The 25,034-nt window shown below is 39.4% G+C and overlaps 1 protein-coding gene across 1 annotated transcript in view; it reads right to left on the reverse strand.

The window, feature by feature from the left end:
- The window catches only part of col24a1 (collagen type XXIV alpha 1 chain), a 95,142-nt gene that overhangs the window by 26,596 nt on the left and 43,512 nt on the right, over positions 1-25,034 (reverse strand). Inside the window, exons 15-31 of the mRNA XM_080473294.1 lie at positions 24,365-24,418; positions 23,163-23,207; positions 22,778-22,831; positions 22,194-22,247; positions 20,887-20,940; positions 18,568-18,621; positions 18,426-18,479; positions 17,618-17,662; positions 15,895-15,948; positions 14,197-14,241; positions 11,038-11,091; positions 10,042-10,095; positions 8,559-8,612; positions 8,243-8,296; positions 4,668-4,721; positions 4,392-4,436; positions 1,524-1,568 (exon numbers count right to left, since the gene is read on the reverse strand). Coding sequence (XP_080329420.1) covers positions 1,524-1,568; positions 4,392-4,436; positions 4,668-4,721; positions 8,243-8,296; positions 8,559-8,612; positions 10,042-10,095; positions 11,038-11,091; positions 14,197-14,241; positions 15,895-15,948; positions 17,618-17,662; positions 18,426-18,479; positions 18,568-18,621; positions 20,887-20,940; positions 22,194-22,247; positions 22,778-22,831; positions 23,163-23,207; positions 24,365-24,418 — 873 coding nt within the window. The remainder of the gene's footprint in view (positions 1-1,523; positions 1,569-4,391; positions 4,437-4,667; positions 4,722-8,242; positions 8,297-8,558; positions 8,613-10,041; positions 10,096-11,037; positions 11,092-14,196; positions 14,242-15,894; positions 15,949-17,617; positions 17,663-18,425; positions 18,480-18,567; positions 18,622-20,886; positions 20,941-22,193; positions 22,248-22,777; positions 22,832-23,162; positions 23,208-24,364; positions 24,419-25,034) is intronic.

The raw sequence follows: 25,034 nt of genomic DNA on the forward strand, positions 1-25,034 counted from the left end.
TCATAGTCTGTATATTAGTCCTAATTAAGTAAGACAGGACATAATGTGCTTTACAATTTGCATTTGATGCTTTTTTTTATCATCTGTGGACGATAATGTTTTTTGGGCTTGGCTCCATGAGAGTCTTTGGATACAAACACTACAGCTGTTTTAATGCTCCATAATAACTTTAGTTGTTTTTGAAGTAAAGGAGAGCCCTGGTAAAAAAAGAAAAAAGAACACGTGAAAATTGAGATACATTAAAAGATTTTGTTTGTCGTTACATCATTTGTCCAGTTCTTAGTAAATAGTTGGGTCATATTTTTTGTGATCAAGTTTAAATTTGTAAATTATAATCTAAAGACACTTTTGTCAACAAACTTCCTGCATGTAAGAAATAAAAGCCTAATTCATGTAAAAAAAAAAAAAAATCTCTCTGCAATCATTAATTCCGGAATAAGGGAAATGAACAGTTTTTATGAAGTTTATTTTGAGGAGTTTTTAGGGCAAGTTTGACACAACAATTGATGACAAGTGGTGACACAGTCTGTTAGCCAGAATGTCAGAATTAGCAGGAAACCAAATTATATCAATCTAAACCACTTGCTACAGCCCTAAGTTTGCGTGACAGAGTCTGCAAAAAAAAACTTGGCCTCTATTTGTATTTCCTTAAAAATAAATAAATAAAAGTGAATTAATTTTGTGAAGAGAACATGCTCAGAACTTGAATGTGCCTCTGCATGTATCAGCCCCCTGCAAGGTATCTTTAGTATGATCAACCCACTGTTTCTGTTAATTACATAGATCTAACTTTTACATTTATTTGTAATTTGCATTTCTTTTTTAAACATCATTCAAGTGATCAATGCGGTTATATGTGACAAAAATGTTATTATCACTTTATTTTATTTGTGACTAATGGAATGCTCACACATTTTTTGAAAGCCCACTTGTTGTAGCTGCAATTTAGTTCGAAGAGCACAATATCGCCCAAGTCTTACTGTGCTAGATACACAGTACGGTAAGACAATAGGGCAGTGTAATATACTGCGATTATTTAAGAAAAAAAAAAGTCTAAATGAACTGATTTCAGCATGTTTGTTGAATGAAAATTGAGCACACAAACCAGATGAGATGAAAGGACACATGCGTCTGTGTGTTGAAGATCTAAGAAGCATTATTTACTTCACATCTTTATTTTATTTAGGACAATTACCATTTGAATGATGTTACTTTTGAAATAAGAACCAATCACAGTTCTTGCTTTCTAACTTGCGATGAATAACCATGACACTTTAGTTTCAAGAAAAAGACAGAGTCCGCTCACCGAGGCATATTGCTCTTAACTCTTTGGAGAAAGAATTGGCAGGCCATCATCAAATATTAAGGAAAAATTTAGCTTTTGTTGCAAATAACATAATGAAGCCATTGAGCCCTTTCACGGGATTAAATCTGGCCCTCAGTGAAGAAAGGTTGGGCAACTCTGGTAGAGATATATTGCGCATGATTAAAAAAATAAATACCACAGGGGAAATTTTACTTACAGGCTTTCCAAGGGGACCCCTCTCGCCCGGACCACCAGCTTTACCCTTGAAAGAGGAGAAATCAAGATTTGAATTAATAGGCAGTTTAAACAGAATCCGCTAATTATGACAATAATGACATTACATATCACTTTCTCATGCCTGGTGGTGACCTCTCATGCAAATAATTTCAAAGTGACACAGTCATCGTTTGACAGATTTGTGTGCATGTCCTTGATATTATTATTAAATATTATTATTATTATGTGTTAAAGCCAGAGATGTATTTCAGACATTTTGTCTTTTTTTGATGAGTCAAGTTACACCAAATAAACAGTATGTGCAACATATATTTTGATGTGTGTTGTTTTTTTCATACGTTTCTATGTTTTCTGTGATTTAATCACAGTAAATTAGTGATATATATCTATATTCATATTTGTATTAGTCTATTGATGACACATTTTTGATGTGGTATATGAAATGTATTTTAGCTTCGTAGGTGCTCTTTTCCAGAATTCAAACATTAAAGTTATTGACATTATGTTTTGTTTTTTTCTTTTAATAAAATTGTCCGAATTTTAAATAAAATTCATTATTAGTTTTAAATCCTTTTCTGTACATTTTGTCCGTTTCCACTACCCATAAAAGTACAAATTGACCTCTATGGACCAAGAAGACCTTTTCAACCTTTTTCATCAACATTGCGACGCCAGTACCAGTGTCCAGCAGAGTCACTGACTCTGTTCCAGACCTCGACTGAGGGTGTTTGGGAGAGCCTGCATTCATCTGTCCCAATGTCTCTCTGAAAGAGTCAAGGAGAACCCACCTCAGTCAGTTGCCCTGCTTAGAAGCCCAGCTGCCCTTTCCCCTTTGTTGCCATTGTTGTCCTGCTGGACCAACACAGAGAATTTGTTGCAATTGTTCTCTTGCTGGACCTCTAGAAGGGTTGAGGCCCCAGAAGGACTTTGAGCAGGTATTCGCCTTGAGTGGCCCTGTCTGCTTGCCTGAGCTGATCCCCAGAGTAGGCCAGACTCCTAGCTGTGCTAGCTCGGCTCCCCTGCTCTACCCAGAAGAGCATTATCACCTGGGCTGCCTGCATGCCCTGCCCCCCAGGCACTTGATGACCATTTGCCTTTGGCTTGGATACCAGAGGGACTTAGTAGGCATGAACATCCTGTTCGGCTCCGAGACGGTGTTTTGCCGTCATCGCTTATGACGACTCTCTGAGCAGTTCTGCCAGCTTGTGCTGCTTGGACATTGCTGCCTTTGGTAATTCAGATATTGGCCTCCTACTGGGCTCCAATAGGGTTTACATTGCCATTGGCCTCCTGCTCAGCCCATCATCACTGGCCTTCTGTTGGTACTCCTTAAAAGGGCTTTATTGCATTGCCCAGGCCTACACTGCCTCGGCCATTTTCCTCTCAAATGGCCCTGTCAACTGTCCCTATCCCAAGGGATTTTGCCTATTGCTTGGCTCCCTGGTGCGGCTTTGTAGCATTGGCTTATGTAATAAATCCCCAGAGGAGTCTTATTGCCATTGCCCAAGCTGTCCCAAGTGATTCCGTCTGCCCATCCTCTCTGTAGGCGACCCCATTAAATGGTCCCTGATCCACCCCTGAAGGGGCTTCATCACAGCCAGGGCTGACCAACCTGCCCCAAGTGTTTCCATCTGCCCATCCTCTCTCTAGGCCGCCCCCACAAGCAGTCCTGCTTTCATGCGCAGTTTACCCCCGGAGAGGCTTCATCGTCGCCGAGGCTTTCCAAGAGGCTCTGCCGCCAGAACCTACTCGCTCTCCGCACCAAGCAGCCGAGCTGCCCTGTTCGACTCCATTGGCATTGTTGGAATTGCCCTTCTATTGGCACCCCATAGATAACCTTCCTGCTTGGCCTCTGCAGAGGCTTCCATTGCCCGGGCCAACTCCTCAAGCAGTCTTGCCTGGTATAGCTTTGTCACCTTCAGCCATTTCACCTGCTTGGTCCACCCAAGTGGCACTGCCTCTTTGCCCTGTGACAGGACGAATGCCCCTGCTTGCATCCCCTGACCTGGTCCAATCACTAGAACAGTTTGCTTTCCCAATCTCTGGATGGGCCTTGTTGCCCTTGTTGGGCTCTTGATTTGGTCACCGTAAACCTCCTGCTCAGATTCTGGAGGGACCTTTTCCCCTTTCACCTTCCACTAGGTACTGGCAAAAGGAACCTTGACTTGTCTTGTGGATTTGTGCTTTGTTTTAACCTGTGATTTCACTGATGGTTTCTTATGGGTAATGTCTTGTTAATGTTTTGATTCATCTCAATTCAGTTTATATAGTCACATCCTATCTTAAGTTGTTTTTCATGACTCAAATCTTTACTCTAGTTTGATGTAAAATCTGAATATCTAATTAAAACAAGGCATGACAGACAGGAATCCATTGACAACACGTTTCTTTTTTATTTCAATGCAGATCAGCTCAGCTGAGTACAAGATTTTCTTTTATCCCGCTACTCCTAAGCTTATTTAGGTTCAGGTTTCCTGACAACGAGCTGGCAGCAGAACATAAGAATTTCATTTTGGTATAATCTGATACAGTGGCAAGAAGACAAAGGCTCTCTATGCAAATAAAAACAGATTAAAGGCCCAGTGTTCTTTAACTGAGGCCCAGGGGGTATACTGGATGCTTGAATAACTTTTGCATGAGGTGAATGTGCATCTTCAAAAGGAATGTGCTTTTTAGGCTGATGCAGATGGACGGCATTTCTTTATGACATTCATTATTTTCAGCTTTCAATGAATGGTTATTTGTAATATATGTAAACCTGGCTTCACTGTTTTTAAGACACTGAAGGCCTCATTCAAAATGAACAGGAGCATACCATTATTTATCATCAAATATAAGGACTACTTACAATGAACCCTGGCTCTCCTTTTTGTCCCATCTCACCCTTTTCACCCTGAAAGAAAGAAAAAAAAGAGCCAAAATTGGTTTGGTTTGTTTTCTGTTCAATAATAATACTCTTTAGGGAACACATGCATGAATGAAAAGTTGAGTTATATATGTTTAGCAGAATATTCAGCATTGTGATTGTACAAGGCAAAGAAGCAATATCAAATAAACAAAACACTACACTTTATTGTTTTTACAAATGCACAGAGATGTTTTCCACAAAAGTGATGTTAGTTACCCTGGTGCCCTCAGGACCTGGTTCTCCCAGCGGGCCGTCTGGACCCCGGGGCCCCTGTGCAAGAAAAATGTGATATACATGCATTTAGCATCAAAGCATGATCCTCAAGTTGCCATGCTGTAGGTAATGGTAACACTAAACTGAGATAACAATAACAAAGAAATGACTCCTTTTTTTTCCTCTTTTTTTTTTGTCAGCTTTGGTGGTTTTCTGGTCTGTCACTGTAGACTAACACCACTAAAAATATTCCAGGGATGTCTTGTTATTGAATATCCACAGCACACAAAGAGTGATAAACAATGTTCAGAAAATGCAAACCAAGATTCTCCCATTGTCACACCTGTCGAAAATGTCAGGGCTTTTTCCATTTTCAGCACATTAGTGGTTTCCATCTTGGCTTTCCTCATTTTTCCATCCCTCTCATGTCACTCACCTAATTCAAATCTACATTAAAGGGAAAGTTTATCTGCCTTCATTTCTTCTTCATGCTTTTCTATGATTGTATTCATACAATTATTGCTCGCAAATTTTAAGATGACCAGTGTCTGTATAAAGAACAGTTCATCAACTTGGTTAAACAAACAGTTTCTTATTTTGGTAGAGTTTTTCTCCATCGTTTGTTTTCACCTGCTATTTAGACTGATAGTATGCCCCCATCTCGCCTGATTCCAGCCCGATTAATAATATTAACTGGTATTTCTCACAACATGCACAAAGAAAGAGAATATAAGAATTCTGCGCTAAAAGATACCTCATTCCTAGAGTTGAATCAAAGATATTTTCACCGTAAAGTAAAGAGTACTAAGCACTTCGAATGTAAACTAGACTGTTAGTCTTTCTAAAGTGAAAAGGAGTTTAGTGTGAAAATCAATTATTAACTTAATGAAACTTCAAGAAGTGTAACTGTGTTACAGTTATCCCTTAATGTCTAAGACATTGTTTGCATGGAAATAAAAAAAACAACAATTTGGTAATTCAGAATGTAAAGAAATATACAAAGCATTTCCAACACATTGGCATCAGCTGCACTAATGGATAGGGTTGAGTTTCTGTGTACTATAATTAACCCTGATGGGAAGTACTGTTTGATCAAAGAGCATGTTTGCTGCAAAACAAGCAGCAATGTAAATATGAAAGGTGTCTTAAAGTCCTTTAGTTAATATGAAGTTTTTTTTTTTTTTTATTCTTTTTTTTTTTATATATATATAATTACTTTATTCTGCTTTATAATTTGCCTGATGGAAACACTGTGATTTTCACTACAGACACTGGCTGTGAAATCTGAGCGAATAACAGGGTGTGGGAGGCTTTCATCACGTTTTGCAATCACTAATAATTGTAAATATTAGCAATAGCCATACAGCACAGCTGTTGGACTTTACCTCAGTCTGACAGAGTTCCTCAGTTTTTTTTTTCCTATCATTAAATATTGATTTGATTAGCTACACTGTCTACCTCACTCCTAACCAGATGTTGGCAATAATGCAAAATTGAGCTGTTTCCCATAAAAGTGGCCAAAGAGGAAGAGATCTGACAAGTTTAATGTTGTTCAGGCGATCCACTGTAGACAGAACATAAAACCAGAAGAAAAAAAAAAGAAAAAGAAAACTAGGAACAATTTTCCACATGTTAACAAAGTGTTATAAAACTTGGACATCTTAATGTAGACATAGCCTGACAAACAGGGAGCTCAATTTCACCAAGAAGTAGTATTTCTTTCCAAAATATCCACTTAAAATGTTCAACCGATGAAAGGAATCCAAGCCAACTCTGTGTCCATTTCAGTATGAGATCAAATAGTTATGGACATGTTAATTACAAGGGAAAGTAGTCACGATCTGTGGAAGGGCAAACCATTATTCCACAAAGAGAACACCAGCTAAACACTGATTAATTTGTTTGAGTCTTTCATGATTTGCTGTAAAAAACAAATCTTGAGAAATATGTGACTATTCTCCACATGTGTTATTTTTAATTAATTTTTGTATTGCATGTCTTGACAATGGAGGCCACCTACAGATGAAGAGGTGGGAGGCTCAGATGATATCTGTTTCTCACCTCAACGAGGCAGGAAATACGACCACAAACTGAAACGTCTGGATTACAGTAAACAACAAAAGTCACAGCATGTTAACCGTTACCATATGTTATACTCAACAAAATATTGAGCTGCAGAAAAATACATGATCATGGTATAAACGGAGGGTATTGCCAAAGAGTGATGATGTATGAGAACGGCAGCTGTCTTGGTCTAAGTTATTCTTCAGTTGACTTGACAGTGTTTTTCTTGCGATGCCTACAAAAGACACACATTCAAGAAGAAAGCTTTGGCCATGATGCTGTTTAGTAATCTGGCATTGGAGCTTAGCAGATGCAAACTATTAGATAAAGGAAAATTGAGGAAAATGGGTTTAAGCAGGAAAAAAAAATACACTTTAAAAAGTCCAACATGTGCTGCTGCTTTTAACAAAGTTAACAAAGAGACATTGGTGGATCTTGTCTCAGAGCTCTGTAATCCCCCATGAGAACATTAACACTAATGAGGAGACCAGCACTTTCCAGAATAGGACAAACCTCTGACTGTCTGGCTCATAAACAGGAGGCATTATTCTGACAGGAGACAAAGTACTAATAATAAACAGATTTTCACCAGAAAAGACAAAGAAGTATTCTTCAGCATGATAGAAATTTACAGTGAGTAATAATGCATTAATGCAATATGACCTGCTTCACATAGTGGGGCAATGCAGTAGTTAGCATTCTCTTAGAAGTGCCTGCAGGACTAAATATTTCAGGGTTTTGCAGGTTCTTACATAGGTGTTTTTTGGGGGGGTTTTTTTGTCAATACTCCAGCTTTCTTCAACAATTACAAAAATATGCTTGTAAGCCTATTTGATGAGTAAAAAAAAATCTAGCAATGTGAGTGTCTGTGATTAACCAGTGACCTATCCAGGAAGCCTTTTGCCCCGTGTCAGCTCACCTCGATACCCTGACTTTGATGAAGGGGACATAGAAGATGAAAGTTAAAGGAACGTTGTTAACCCTGGCCGAATCCTGACCATATACTTCAATATTCATGTTATTATTTTCATATATTGTTTCAACAAAGTCATATAAATTATGTTCATTTCAGAGTGTCCACTGTCTACTATTTCAAGGCTTAATAGGATTTTTTAGTCTTCAATCTATTTTTGACTTTTAAAACTTGCGCGTAATTCCAAGTTTCAGTTAAAAATCGAAAGCATTTTTTTCCCCCTCCTCTCCTGTAGCTGTCTTTCTCCTCTCAACCACACGGGGTCCCACCAGTATCACCAAACCTCACCCATTTGCCATCACTTAATGTCGTCTACCATTTTTTGGGAACATAAAGACCTTGTAATTGTGCCCACAAAAAAACTGAGGTTGAGTGCAGCGACATCCATCCGTCTTTTAAACGTTTTAATCGTATGTGAAACGGGAAAACACGATGTCTGATCTGAGAAGTTTTCCACGTTGCTACTGAAGTGAAGCAGGCACACATACATGAATAATTATACCAGGGACCTGTTCATTTGAAGGTTAAAAACTGCTGTTACCGTTCGACCCTTTGGCCCGGCTATGCCTGGAATGCCCCTTTGTCCCTGTAGACCCTGTGAGAAAAAACAACATGTAAGACAGAGGACAAGAGTAAAACAAAAAGAAAAAAGAAAACACACCAAGAGATTTTTTTTACTTAACAGGGCTTAGCCTTACTGAACATCTTTTAATCAACATTGTTAGTTGTTATATGAGCCTGAGGCTTGTACCTCAAAAACTTTTTAACGCATGCAGCTATCACAGATTTGCGGGTTGCTTGCCGCACAACATTAAAAAATGACTGTTACGTGCGAGCAATGCAGGGATCACACTTACTGGTGCACCTTGTAAACCGAAGTCTCCTGGACCTCCTGGCAAGCCTGGATAACCCTTAACATAAAAAAATAAAACATATAGAAAAGTGAACAAGCAAGCACGCCATTGTAGAGCAGTGCAGGACTACATCCTACATAGTCCTAAAATGTGCTAGAAGCTGTCCGGGGATAAAAGAACAGTTTGGTGTTTCTCATCAGCACTCAACTTAATATAATGACATGCTATGAAGAAATAATACAAAGACATCAAAGAAGGCCAACGCTGATAAAGGGTATTGAGATTTGCAGGAAACATACTAATCACCGCAGTTCATCTTTAACCAGAACTTCATGACATGTTTCTCTGCGATGAAATAGCCCTAAGCCTTCATGCTATACTGCTTGTCTTTATTAATGTGGCTACACCATAGCACAAACTGGTTCAAACAAATCACCACACCACCTTACGTAAGTCAGAGACCTCTCTTTTTCTCTCCTTCTCTCTTTCAATCAATCACAAACTTGCAGTCAACTATTCAGCCAGCCACCAAATTAGTCACCCTCTCTTCCAGCCAGCCAATCAGTCACTTGCTGCAGCCAGACTGGGGCCCTAAGCTACGGACATGGAGCAAATCCTAGGCCGGGACGGCTGCAATTCAGGCTCTCATTGAGGGTTTATAACAACATAGAAACGGTGTTTCTGCAGCAGCAGAGATTTATCCTCTCTCTGTGGGATCAACTGCCAAAATACTTTTCATTCAAAAACCTCTTGCACATTAGTAAATGGGCTAATACTGCAAAATGAACCTGCTATAAACCTGAAGAATTCCAACTATGATTTAACAGATCCAGCTACAACACAGAGATTACATGAGAATTATAACAACAAAGGTCAATTATATTGTAAGGAGAAGTGAACAACAAATTTGGTTTTGATTATATGAAAGTCAATCACATGGTGGAACAGTCAGTTAGACTATTTCCTGAGTTTTCTGCCACATTGCCCAAAACCTACTGTCTGATTTATGTGGGAGTCCAGGAATGAGATTTGACCAAACAGATAAAAGTGAGTTATTCAACCCAGCCACAGAAACAGTCTGTTGTAGTTTGTTTTGTTTCTTACTTTGACATGACTGTAGAAAACAGAATGACGCATCACTCGGCATCATTTAGAAAAGATTTGCATCTACAAGTTTACAAAAGTTACAACTCTGTGGAATTAGGGAAACAGTTAGAAAACGAGTGGGTGTGCCTTCATTTCCACAACTCAACATGGGAACTAAACAACATCTGCCAGAACTTACAGCCAAAACGGCTTAGTGGTTCAGTTTTATAATCATCAACCTCAGACAGCAGTTTACAGAACAGGGCATTCAAGCGGTGCTTGGTGGTTGTATTATTGCTGATTTGCTGGAAAACCACTGTCGGAATATGCTATTGCACCTAAGTTTATCGACTCCCAGACAAGAATCGGAGCTGTGCAGGATATCAAATGGGACACTCACTGTTGGCCCCTTCTCTCCAACTGGACCTGTTGGACCCGGTGGTCCCCGGTCACCCTGAAAAACAAAAAGAAAATTAACAACGAAAGCCCCGACCCACCTTCACATCTTCTAACATCTAGTACGTTAACAGCTGAATTCAGTTACTACATGCAGGTGGTTTGAAACCTATTGGTAGTACTATGCATGGTAAAAACAAGAGGACTGTGTTCATTTAAAGCCAACCTTTAAACCAAATGAATCCTTCTTGAAATGTGTTAACTGTACAAATCGTCTTTCAGGAGTTGTTCCAGTAAGCAGAAGAATCACAGGGGGGCATACTTAAATTAATACAAAAAATCTCATATATATGCTTGTAAATGTGAATCATTTTATTCTGGCGGTCAGGTTATTCCTGGTGCTGATAGATTGGTGCTGAGGGACAAGCAATTGTCTGACAGGCAGATGGCCTCCAAACGGGCCTACTGGGTAGGGAGGGGAGGGTAACAGGCTGTTGTCAGAGCAAGAGAACAATGATGGGTGGTTAAATACGATCTGTCTTTGAGAGGACTGTCAATAATCAATATTCAGGGAGCAAGGAAAATCCTTTCACAAGCTGCAGATCCACTTCCTGTTGGCTTGGCAGGATGTAGGAAAAAAGACGTTCGAACAGCGTACATCTATGTGTTGCTTGTTACTGCATTCACCAAAGAACTCAAGACTGCCCTCGCAGCACATTTTCAAGTGAATAAAAAGCTCTCTTGGTTCTCCCGGACGTCGCTTGTCACGACAAAGCAGTAGAGTTAGAGTGGAGTGGCTCTGATGGCGACGTGGATTTGACGTAGTTATCGGAGTGGATGCGAGAGTGTTGAGAGTTTATGCAAGCGTGTGTTCCGGGGGGCCTCTGGGGCCTCAAGTTATAGCTGCTAAACACAAACTTAATTACAGGGGTCTGCCACTGACAAGCAAGCAGCTGATTCCGTCTGACAGCGTAATGACAGAGACACACTGACTCCTTACTTTTTCACCTGGAATGCCCATCACTCCAGCTATCCCAATGGGGCCGAGCGGACCCTGGAGAGGAGGAGAGGAGAGAATAGGAGGAGAAGAGAGGAGGGCAGCAAACAGTGATGAACACAAACACATTAGAAGACAATAAAGTAGGCCTGCTCACTGTTCTTCTACTTCTTAGCGCAAAAAGCTGGTATGTCACCAGATATATTGTAAAATACAGTTCGGGTAAGCAAAAATCAAGGGTTGCAGACTTGAAGAAAAACCCCAAGAGTGATTACAATTTCACATGAGCTACTTTTTTACAACTAACATTCACATCTTGACTTTAATGACTTTCACATGGGTGAAAAAAGAATACTCAGACACAATAAGAGGCAGAAACAACAAAAAAAGCAGACACCAACACTTGCCAGTGACCTTGGTATACTCAATATAATTTCTCCATCTGTTTTACAACTCATATGGAGCTAATAATGTAAGATTATCACTAGAAATGTTGGCACCTTTCTAATGACTTGTGGTACCAAACAATTGTCTGCAAAGAAGGGAAACTGCAATATTTCAGCAGTTTACTCAATTGCAATGATTGTGAAATACCTCTTGGATTCTAATGTCACAACATATGTAAACTTAGTACAGTTTCCCCCCTGTCTATCCACCCACCCACAGAAAAAAAATAACGTTGTAAAGAGGGCCTGATGGAGAAACACTAGCTAATCTAAATATGGTGCTTAACCACCTCCAGAGCAGTCATCTGGGACCGGGGCTCCAGTCTGGACTGGTGCCAGCGTCTCTGCTGGACTATGTGGAGTTCAGGACTGACGGTGAGATTTACTGGTGAGGCATCCAAACCAGAGAGGGCAAGTGTATACTTAAAATGTTGTCACTGTTGTCAAGTTTGTAAAACAACTTTCAGAGTGAACACAAATGCAAGAACTCAAAAGAGATGATGAACAGTGAGGGTAGAGGCGATACAGTTACATACACTCACCACAAGCCAGACCTGAAACCGCATTACTACAACTCCACTGCACCACTGCACATGTACTACGACAGCGGGATACTGAACCTAAGTGATTTGCAGAGTCAGAGTGAAGTAATATTTCATACTGTCCCAAAAACAGACCACAAAAGCCAGGGTGGTAAGGCGACAATATCATTTTCTTATGGAGGCCCACTTGCATGTATTCACAAGTTCCTAAAGAGCATAAACTTGCACAAAAATCTGCCTTACTCCGACTCCTGATCCCACCGCATAGAATCTATCATTTTAAAAGTTACTTTCATATTTTTCACACCATTAAAATGCCTTTACTGAACAGAATCGCATTAGTCAGAGAGCGAGGTGAGATAAAGTTACACACAAGAAAGAGGTCGTTATAATAAACAGAATACGACTTTGTTCCATGTGCTCCTTCCTAATTCCGCTAAAAAAGTCTGACAGCTTTAATGCGTTACTCTTGTCTCATCATCTTAAGAGTATGATCCCGCTGAATGGGCGCGAAGCAGCTGAGCTGCACTTTAGTAGCAGAGTGTCGGTGACGGGATGCAGCCTGCAGACATGGGAACGGGAGCTCTAAATTGACCACAAATCCCTTAATTGGGACATGAAGTGGGACAATGTGGTACCCAGTATCATTTAACAGAAGGAAATGGTTTCAAGGGGTTTTCCACATGATAGGCCCCTGACATGGGAGCGTTAACAGTCATGTTTTGAAGCCGATCTGGTTTCTTAGTTATAGCAGTCCGGGTCACAAGAGCATTGATGGAGCCATTAACCTTACAGTAAAAGAAAGAACTATAGCCCGAGTCACATGTAGTTAAGCGTATAAAGCTACTCCCTGACATGTCTCTTTTTTTCTACACTAATGTAAGCACACACAAAGTCCCTGACATCAAAATCAAAGCACACAGATTGGCATTTATTAGCTGAAGATTGGAGGGTGACATGGAAATGGGGCACTCCGCAGCTAATCTAAATTGGGTAAAATACCCTAGACTCTTAAAACATCCACTAAAGTTTTACTTGTAACAACTTGTGAGAGGCCTCAAGGTGGGCACTCAGTAAAAACAGGTGGACACAGGGCACTCTCAGTCAACCCTGGGTCAAGGGTCTTACACTTTCTTACACTTTCAATTGATCTGAATAGTGATGTAATGGTGTTCATTAGAGCCTCCATATGTTTTGGGAGGTTTTTTCCCCCTTCTTTTTTTCCACTGCATAGCCCCATGGTTCCTGTTTGGCTTCAAAGGCCCCTCAACTCAGTAACTGCTTAATGCCTCTCATATGTGCACTGTAGCAGCGCTGCAGTCCAACAAGGCCCACTTGGTTGCCTCTACTATGCACAGAATGCAAATATTAGCATTAAGGGGCCTCTGGGAAGGAGAGACATGCTTTGGATGTTCAAAGCACTTGTGTTTGAGAGGATTTTTACAAGAGGGGATGCATGTCCCAGCATTTCTCTGCGTGATCTGTTTTGGGTAAAAAGCATTAAGTGATGCATAAAACATACAGACAGACATATAAAACTGTGAATCGACGGCTTTAGCAACAATCCCAAGACAGATGTTTTGGGGTACTCGCAAGGTCACGTAAAGGATGAAAACTAACACATTTTTAAATCAGCATTTCCCGCGCCAGCTTTGAAAACATCCCCCTGTGAGTGTGACTCTTGTGCAACAACAGACACACATTTGCAGGCTTGAAGCCATAAACTAATGTGCAACTCAAATGAGGTCACTTCCACAGAGGACCTATAATTGGTGTTCCTTCTGTTCTGCAGCAATCATCTGCCAATTTTGGGATTAAAACACTATTTGGTGGTTGGAGACGTTCCAGATTTCTCTTAACATAAAAAAAAAACAAAAACAAAAAAACAAAAGTGGGTCAGGAAAACAGGAAGATGTCATTAGGTGCTCCCTGTAACTTCCTCCACAAGTACCAAACGGGAGCAATTCAAACAGGTTGTTGAAGCGTTGTATCATTAGCTTAATTAAATTTCTTGATATACTTTAAGCAAACATTTTAATATAGGAACTGGCGGTCGTAAAAGCCACACCACAGGATCCACATTAACACATAAAGATGGGGATTTAATGAAAAGCTACAAATCCGCAGAATGATGGCTGTTAGCTCTTGTCATTAGAAGTGCAAAAGCAACTTACTTGTGGTCCAATTTTTCCGATGTTTCCCATGTCCCCTTTCTCTCCCTGCACACAGTAAACATCAAACAGGACGCTGGTTAGTTTCCTGAAATTAAGGAGGTCTCAGACACCACACTGCCCCCGCGACTGACAGGATATTACACGTGTAAAAAGGAACACACACACACACATGGTTGACTGATGGGATGATTTTGGTGCTGCTTCTTATTGTGGTTTTCCACCGTGTATAATGATGGCTGTGAACAAAATACATATCTCTGCCAATTGGGAAGCATGTTTACAACATAGAACGTGGAGGCAATAAGAGGGCCGCTAACATACAGGCACTGGTACTCAGAGGTGAGCACGAAGCCATAATTTAGAATAATGAGCTCTTGAAACATGGCAGTGCATTTGTGGTGAGTTCAAAGGCCTCGTACAGCCAGTGAAAACCTGCAGTGAAAACTGGGAGGTGAACCTGACAACGACAGAAAGAAAAAAAAAAAGATTTAAACTCAAATTAAAATGCTGAAGTTACCGTTACTGACTAAACAGAGCTGATGCTTGAAACGGACAGGCAAAAAGGCACTAATAGTAACAAAAAATGAAATTACATTTACAAGTAACACAGTATCGATGTGACATTTTTCACAAATTCAGCTAATAATGAAATGTGCATATATCTTATTCCATTCAGCAACAATGTCAAAGTCGTTAAGGTTGGGATAATAAATACTGCACATAAACTACCCCGGGTCTTCTGTAGCAGAGCTGGGGGCAATACAATGTCTTTCTGGTGACACTCAAAGGTTTGCAGAAGTACTCTCATTACTTCAGCAAAAGTACAGACACTGTGTAAAAGATGACATTAGTCAAAGTAAGATGTAAAATCAATTTCTTTACTCAAATGAAAGTAAAAAATAAATAAAATGAAGGTTGTGAATGAAACTCAAGTAAGAAAAAATATATAAAATTGAGCTTTAATTGATACATGATGCTGTTCTGAAGACATCTTGACATTATTAGTGTTGTTGAAGAAGGGGATTCATGTGCACATACATGGAAACAACATACCTCTTGTTTGTGTAATACTATAAGAATGCACATCACAGCTTTGAGTCTGAAAGACTTTTTGGAAAATGAAAGTATTCAACCATTATTGATGTAACTCAATAACTGCTGAGATACTGTTTCTTTCACTGTATCTGAAGCAGAGTACAGGTATTTGTGCTTAAATATATGGAGTAGAAGTGAAAAAATACTGAAGCAAAATAAAAACACCTAAAAAAATGTACTTGAGTACAATACAAATATGTAAATACGTAAGATATACTGCTAGGAATCTTAGGATGTGGACGATTGTGAAGGATACACTTAGATCCTTAGTTGTCCTGGAAATGGAGGACTCATTTGGGAATTGGATTTTAAGGAATCATTAAACTGGGACCATCTTGTTGCTGTGTGAATGACGTGAAGAATGCGGACTCCGCGTTGGGAAAGAGCGAATGTGTCCTGATAGGAAAAGTCAACTAAGGAAACACTTTTCACTGAACTCAGACTAGTATTGAGTTACAAAAGTCTATGACAAAAAATAAACATGTTGTCTACGAAATATATCAAAAACTACCTTATAAGTATATGTGTTTTATTTATTGATCATATAGCACTGTAGTGTAATTACCGGTATATGTAATTAGTGCATTGGCAACACCGACTCACCTCTAAACCGTCGGGGCCAGGTTCACCAAGGTAACCTTTTCTTCCAGGTCTCCCCTACAGAAATAAATATAAATACAGACACACCAATAATCATGATCAAAAGACGACAAAGCCTCTTTGAAACCGTGGGCGAGACAGTCAACAAACTCTGTGTCAGTCATCATTGTATTCGACTGTGAAGCCAACATGAGTTTTGATCTTCCTGCTCCTGAACAACTGAGACTGAAACAGCAGTCAGACAAGAACTGTCAGTGGCTCTAATCCGCTTGCTGTTGAAGCTGTGATCATTCAAAGAGCTCCAGGCACAATTTAGAGACACCCATTAGACGTGTTATAATTCCCTGTTAGTTTTCCATTGCAACTCTCTGATAGGCCACTAAATGCACATGTCGTTGGAATAAAGGATTTCTTTTTGTCTGGTAGCTCTCCGTTGGGTTTACGTCTTCTGTTTTTAATCCGCATAGATAATATGTAATGTGATATAAACTAAATAGTATTTCCACCCCCCAGGGAGAACCGGTGACTGACAGACCCCTCCCCGCAATCTCAACACCTGTTTGACCTGCTGACCTCTGGCAGGCGCTAGAGGTCAGTGAAACCTGCACCTCCACACTCACTGACAGTTTGTTGCCAGAGGCCATAACAACACATAATAAAAATGATCAACAACAATAAAAAGTACTTCTACAGATTTTTAATCACTGAATTCACTCTCTCTCTCAACACACACACACACACACACACACACACACACACACACACACACACACACACACACACACACACACACACACACACACACACACACACACACACGCACTTCTTTAATTTTCCAACAACTTCCCAAGTGTGATGAACCTCATCAACACATGCCACTGCCCATGTTCACATGTTTAAAAAACTATATGTTTAATCTTTTCATGCATACCTTTTCATATTATATAAAAAATAAATCTCTTTATGTTTACAATACACTTTTGTCCTCGTTTCCAAATCAAATTGTTTTTGTATACACCTTTTTTTTTTTTTTAAATGTCCAATTCTGTCAAATGATACACAACGAAAAGGTTTTGTGTTTTCTAACTCTTGTTAAAACAGTATTTGCTACGGATAAAGCCTGAGTTACTTCTGATAGTTACACTAATCCGTCTAGACATATTTTTCTTTCTTGGGTTTTCACCCGATGAAAACAAACTTTAGTTCAATAACTTATTCTTTTAAATATAATTCTGATTTTTCCACTGTGCTACGAAGAAAGAGTATTAAATTGTTGAAATCTGCTTGAAAGTTTGATCATCGGCGTAAGCTGCCGCTTCTTTTCTGCTGCTGCAGCTGCTTTTTATTCTCAGTGGGCTCATACATGTATTGAACCTGTTACTCCAGCTGAGTTTGCGGTTGCCATAGTGAATCGTAGTATTGGTGCTAAATTGATGAAATATTTATTATAGTCTCCACACATGTGCTCCTTCCTAATTCCGAGTCTGAGTGAACATACTGAGAGTTGAATGAATGAGTTAAGCTTCGCTGTTCTGAAGCTAGAAGCTGTGAGTTCTGTCAACCCGGGAGATGAGATCTGTGTTTATCAAATGAGCAGCCTTCTACAGACACATCGTGTTTATCATATCTCGTCCTGTTCAAACAACCTGCATGGGTCCCAACTCATGTGCATGTTTGTCTTTGTGTGTTTGTGTATGTTGAAGTATATGCGTCCGGGAATTCTTACAGTAGGGCCAGCGCTGCCGGGTGGGCCGAGTGGTCCTTCATCACCCTGCAAAAATGCACGGCAGTCCATCAAACAACAACCAAACCTGAAAATCTGAGTGTCAAGTAAATACAGCTGGCACATCAAACAACACACACATAAACACAGACAGAAAGAAAGAAAGAAAGAAAGAAAGAAAGAAAGAAAGAAAGAAAGAAAGAAAGAAAGAAAGAAAGAAAGAAAGAAAAACTTTGCGGACAAGGCTCTACGAGTCAGGAACATCTAATCTACATTAAAAAAAATGTGATCATGTAAATGTGCTTTGTCAATTTTCATTTCTTTACTTGTGGGTGTCATCGTCACAATGTCTCTGCAATTCTTCTATCTGAAGTGTGAAAACTGAGCACGTTGCCCAACTTGGCACCTTTTTGAACAGGCGCCAGAACAATCAATCCTGTAACATTCAGCACAATAAAAAATTGTACACGTTCCAAAAGCTCCTGTTCTTTTTTTTCTTTTCTTTTTTTTTTCCATGGCTGGAAAACTTTCAGTCTTGTTTTTATAAGCACCCAATGGTGAATCATGACTTCACCCAGTGGAACACGCCGCAAGAAATGTGGCAAGGGGGTCGGGCCTCCAACTGGGGGTTGAATCGCAACTGTTTGAGATAAGATTAGATGCTGAACGGGAGGTGCTGTGACGATTAATCAAGTCTTGAGCAAGATGGAATGGAAAACCCTTAATGAGTCATGTTTTTCCACCTCTCTTTATCTGTAGATCAAGAACTGCACCGATGTTTAGAGGGAAGTCGGGTGTTAGGTTGACTTACCTGTGGTCCCTGCGGCCCCAGTGGACCCTGAGGTCCTCTTGCACCCTGTAAACCCTATAAGACATTCAGAGGGCAAGATCTTAGCTGCATGTTTGGTTCAACAAATGCATGGATTGAGAGGAAGGCAGAGATGTTGTTGTACCTTTAGTCCTGGTGGACCATTGGGTCCCGGCACGCCGATGTCTCCGGGAAATCCCTCACAAAATCAGCACAAAGACATTATTATTATGCTATATTATCACGAGAAGTCATATGGCTAGTTTGATTGACGTGTTGTTGTCAGTGCAGGATGACATTACACTTGCAAACAACTGGCCAACGTGTGCTCTGGTGCACAATCTCTTTGCAATTCACTGAAGGCATCCTGCATAAATCTGTATCAGAGAGACATCGAGCCTTTGTTGAGTGAAGGTGGGCTTATAGAAAATTTATGTAAAAACAGTGATAGATTGCTTCCAAGCTCCAAAAATCGAAATACCTTCAGGCCTGCCTGCCATGACATAATCACTCATTTCAGAAAACATGCCTGCTGGCTGTGGCCTGCGTGACCTTTGATCAAGTAGCACTCCTGAGAGCAGCGTCTTTGACATTTTCCATGTGTTTTATGTCCATCGCAGCAGCAGCAGCAGCAGCAGCAGCAGCATTAACTCACTTGACAAAAGGTGAAACCTTCTACTTCTAAACACAAGGCTGCTTGAATATGACAGAGCAGGAAGCACAAGGGGAAACATTGTTTCTTTGATGATACAGATACGCATTGTAAAGTTGTTGGTATATGTGATGTCAAAACCAGAACAAAAGCCATCAGTACTGGCTGTTTTTAAATATACTTAAGAGGAAAATACTAAAAGATTATACTCTTTCACTGTTATTTGTCCAGCAGATTTTCAGATGTTGGACCGATCTCTAACATTAAACTATGATAGCCATAGTAAATGGTGAAAGAAATAATAAAGGCTATGCAAGAAAATTCATAATTCATACAGAGTTCATCGTCTTGAAAACATAAAGTCTGTGGGTCAGAAATATCTGAAGCAAGTTTCCTGCTTATAGCTCTTTTTATCAAGACATCAGTTCAAAGTTAAGCTCAAGCAGATTTAGGTCATTACGAAAGGAACAGGTGACGAACAAGAAGCTAAAGAGTTATATTTATAACACTCTTCTTTACTAGTTTTATAAAATGGCGAACAATGCTATGCATACCTTGATGACATCACTTTCATTCAATTAATAACAAAAGAATTATCATGACAGTGCACCGTAGTAGAAGATATCTGCTCCCCACCATATGTTCATCTTCACCTTTGAAAAGTCAGCCTAGGTGGCAGTTAAATCATAGGATGTGCGGCACCGTGAAATTTACATTCTTCAGCTGCTACCTGCTACTTCAACCCCCCATCATGAGTTTTGTATCTTATGTCTTTGATGATAGTCTTTAGTGGGAGACACCATTAAAGGAGCTCTGCCTGGGCTTTGTGCCCATCATATTACACACTCGTATAGAAAAGTAAAGCCCAGCAGTGTGATTATCTTTTATAGGTGTGTGTGTGCTTGTGTTCTATCCATGTTTATTTTAGTACACTGCCCTGAAAAATGTCACTTTGTATATAAAAGTAGTTTTCAACCGTTTACCTTTTTTTTTTTTTAAATCGTGCTTCTGTGTGTTTACATATATGGTATGGTCCGTAAATTTCTGAGGGACAAAAGCTGCATCATTTACGGGTTTTTTGCCGCTGCAGTGATTGGCCAAGAGGAACACTGAAAACAGTGAAACAAACTATATTTACTACTTCATGGTTGCATTCTTCTGCAAAATAATCGTGTTTTCAGCCATGTAAGTAAAAAAACAAACAAAAAAACCCAAAACACACTCTGTTATAGTCGAGACCATGAATTAGAGGCATATGTTCAGTATCGAACTAAACGTGAAATCGCTGTATATGGACCAAAACCTTGTTCTTTACAACAAAAAGAATTTTTTCTAAGCTGTCATCACTTAATTGTTTTACTTTTGTTTTTTTGTTTTTATAATTGTATCGTAATTAGCCTCTGGTTCTATTTATAGCAATGACTTGAATTTTACTTTCCCTGAGATTTTGGCCAAGTTTAATCTATTTATCATTGAAACGAGTGAATGTGGGAAAACCTAAAAAAAATTAAATATATTGGGTTAAAAGTGTAGGCAGACCAACGGAAGCACAAAAACAGTTCAGGTATCCAACAATATGTGTCTTATTTATTTACTACAGATATAAATAGTATTAAAGATGTGTTGTCATTTAAAGATGTGAGCCAACTTGTAATCTTTATATTCTTCAATAAAAATAGCTGGTTATTGCTCTTGTGATGTTTCTCTGCAGGTTTCATTGTACACAGAAAGAATATTTTACCATATAGTAAAGACACAAACAAAGCCTGGTAATGAATAGAAGTTTAAAAAAAAAAAATGAATATGTCCTACCTCTGGTCCTGGTGGCCCAGGAGGTCCCTGCATGCCCATGTCTCCAATTCTACCCTGTTTAAAAATGATACAAAGAAGATTCAAGATTCAAGAGGCTTATTTGTCATTATTGCAAATACTACGAGTCCGACATGTTGTGAAATGAAGAAGAAGAAGAAGAAGAAGAAGAAGAAGAAGAAGAAGAAGAAGAAGAAGAAGAAGAAGAAGAAGAAGAAGAAGAAGAAGAAGAAGAAGAAGAAGAAGAATTATGTGAAGGATGGTAAACAATGCTCACTCTCTATAGAAATGTTTTAGAGTTTATTTATTATGTTTGATCTAAGGCCCTACAATTACATTCAGGTCACTAAATCATCTTCCAACATCTCCCCTCCAAACAATAAATATCACTAAATAAGTGGAAAATCTATCCATACATTAAGCAGAAATTGAGTGTTCAAGGGGAATGTTTTTTTTAGTCAGGTGTCATTCAGGTCTCTCACAGTTTGCGCATTTTTTTCTGTATTTATGGTCTTTAGATATTTACATTACAAAAAAACTCTTCATTTTATTGTTATTCAGATAGGACATGTTTATTAAGGCTTTCCGGCTTTATGTATGAACACCTTATTTCAAAAAAGAAATCGGTATTAATCAATTAACTATAAAATCAATATGAACGTACGAATATTTAATGTAATGTAGATCTACTACATGTCTGCTTTCAGACAGCCTGTTCAGGGTCTCATCTTTAAATTGTGGAGACAACAGACAGCTGGATAAGAGAGTATCAACACGCTGTGCAGGCTGGAACAGGCTCGACTGAGTGGATCAAAAGCTTAGTAACATCTTTTGTAGTTGTAGTCTTGACTGCAAATTGTTTTGGCAAACTGAAAATACGTTGGTGAAACAAATGACCTCAGTCAAGCTTCTTTCTCTTTCTTCTTGATTTACATTAAGTTCATAATGTGCTAACTCCTTGTTTGATACTGCACGTTGACTCTGTAGGACAGTTTTGGATGATTGATCCCCCTTTTTCTCCCTGACCTTGGTTAAGTTTAGAAGATAAACAAACAAACAGCAGTTTGAACATGTTGTCTCACTCCTTCCTCCTGTCAAAGAACCCGGAGACCCGCAATTTGTAAGCAAAAACTGGTATGTTACTTTAGTTTACAAGCCCAAACAGTCCAGATGTCACAGCGTGCTCCGTTTACTTGGCTTTATCTATAAAAGCTCCACAAAGCTGCTACTATAATATTAGACAAGCACAGGTGACCATGAAAAGGCACAAATAAAAACAGTCAAATGTTTCGAAAGACACACAAACATACCGGTGGTCCTGGTTTCCCTCTGGGCCCAGTAATACCAGGTGCTCCAGCAGCACCCTGAAAGATGAAGATAAACTGGTATTACATTTCATTTGTGTATTTTATCTTCTTGTTCTTTTTTTGTTTGTTTGTTTTTTTAAATCAAATCCATTTTTAAATATCAGAGTGCAGGTCTGGATGTGCATATGTGTGCGAACCTTAATTCACACTAGACAAGCTTTATGTAGAGACTTTATTGGGATTAATGACCCAGCATCTGCATTTATTTATACACACATAATGCATCCGTGCAACTATGTTGAGTCATCTTTTTTTGATTTAGCCGAGACAAATGTTGTTTTGAGAAATGCCACTAGTTTCCATGTATTTGTCCTCACAAGAGGGAAAACAAAGACCACTGCTACACCTTTAAAGAATTAAAACCACCGTGAGGTCGCGTGTGTCACCAGGAAAGCCTGCTTCAGGTTGTGTGGGGATTCACAAAGTAAAGTTCTAGTTGGGGAAATCAATGTCATGCCGTTAGACTATTGCTTCATGGTAATCGATGGTTCAGATCAAATGTTGTGCTGCTGTGACAGAAGACTGACCTTATCACCTTGGTACCCCGTCTCTCCTTGCTCGCCCCTTTGTCCCACGTCACCCTAAACATTATAGTCATACAGAAATATAACACAACACCACCTTGTTCCAGTAAAGGCTATGCAACTGTATATACAATCTCTAAATAGATAATTTATTGTATATTACAAGCAAAAAGTATGGCAACAAACTCTAAACTGTCAAAAAAGCTGTTATGGAAACTCTTAACAGCTTAATATGTGCATACAGTCATGATCCCAAACTTGTGTTTGCTCATTTATTAAATGTCAAAAAGATTTGTTATCATGTCATGTCACATTGTCTAAGCTTGGCTAACGACACATTTGAAATGGATTCACTGAGATATATATTGAGATACAATATTTAGATCACCTTATCACCTTTCAATCCAGGTGGGCCGGCTCGTCCTGCTGGGCCCTGCGAAAAGGAAGAGAAAAGGAAGGAGTGGGTGTCAGAGAATGGGAAGAAAGGAGCAATATAATTCAAACCCAAAGCTTTAAGACCTCACTACAACTCCCAGTTTTAATCAAAACAATGATAAATTGAATGTCGTGTTTTAATGCAGATTAAATAAAATGCAAGACTATAGCAAAAGGAATCGTTTCAGGAGCGTCAGTTGCGGAGATTTACTGTAGCTTTTACTTATGAAATGAAAGTATCCAACTTGTACCTATCAAGGAAATACATTCGATCATTACTTTTGGATATGTCCAACACAAGATCAGAAATTTCGAACGAAATATGCAACTTTCTGTAAATCAAATGATCTGCAGCCGGAATTTATCAAGTGAGTTTCACTCTCGACATGCAAGAAGCGACAGCTTGGGTTACTCAGACTGTAGAATATGTTTACTTTATGTGTTTTGTTTTCTGTTTACTGCAGCAAGGAAAAATGTTATTCCCATTGTAGTGACAACACTTAAGGAGAACACCAAAGGTGGGTAATTTTCCACACAGCAAGTCCTACTCCAAAGGCCAACCTAAACTCAACGCTAAGTATGCAGATGGAGCATTCTGTCTGTTCCTGCATTCATTACGTAACACATTGCGTAATTTGGCACGTATCCAGGGAGCTCGCAGAGTAATACCACCGATGGCCTATGGGGGCAGTGTAACAGAGTATAACTGCAACCAGCGAAAGGTACAAAGCAGACTGGGTATCTGATAAGACTGTGTGAATGTGTGTGTTGGATACAAGCCAACCTACAACATTACCTTGCCTGGACATCGGGACAAAGATGCAATAAAAAACGGTTTTGTAGGACTGTTGATCTTCTACACTATCGTGAATACACTGCCCTCTGCTGGATGTGTTGCTTACAAACAACGGCAAAGTAACAAACACATGGGAGTATGAAGGCAGTGATGCATGACTTTACCAATTTATATAAAAGGAATTATCCTCTTATATATATTTTTAATCATTAATCTTGACAAGTAAAAAAATATATATATATGCGGATTTTACATGAATGACTGGAAAGTTCAAGGTAGTGATAATAATTGGTTCAGTCACCTCAGGTAACAGTACTGTTTGTAAAGTGAACATGAGCAGCAGCTCATCACTAGCCTACCTGAGGCCCCACCAGGCCAGCCAGTCCTCGTGGTCCCTCAGGCCCTGGTTCCCCCTGGAAAAAAGAAATATGCAGATTCAATGATTGTTTTCCCCCCCTTACACTGGAAGATTTCGCACCAAACATTTCCCATCTCTTCTTGATGTTTTCCAGACGTAAACTTCCTCCACAGAGCATTCCTCTTTGCCACAATCTTACAGCTGAACTAAGCATTGCTGACAGAGCACCCAGTGGTGTTGTGTGCATCAGCTTTGTCCTGCCAGCTACTGCCAGCTTACAACATCCTCGCTAATTGACAAGGGCGAGGTGAGATTGGCCAGAAAGTGTTGCTGGACCTTTGCAAGCTGACAGGTCCACCAATGAGGAGGTGTTTTCTTTCTTTCTTTCTTTTTTTCTTTTTTTTTAACCATTCCGTAGTAACTGTCAGTAGCAATGATGTTGTTACGACAAGGGTGAGTGTTTGTGGCGTGTGTGTATTTATTCCCATTGTGCAGACCAAGATCTTTTCACTCACTGGCATTACAGTGATTAATGGTCCTTGTGGTGACAGAAATCACATCCCCAGGGGTTTATATTTCCTTTCACAAGTTTTAAGGTTGGACTAACGGGATTGTTAAGTAAATATAAATTGAAGACAATGCAGTAGTTGTGAGTCACTTTAGAGTGATTG

Source organism: Lipophrys pholis (genome assembly GCF_963383615.2).
Source record: "Lipophrys pholis genome assembly, chromosome: 10".
NCBI classification, from domain to species: Eukaryota; Metazoa; Chordata; class Actinopteri; order Blenniiformes; family Blenniidae; genus Lipophrys; species Lipophrys pholis.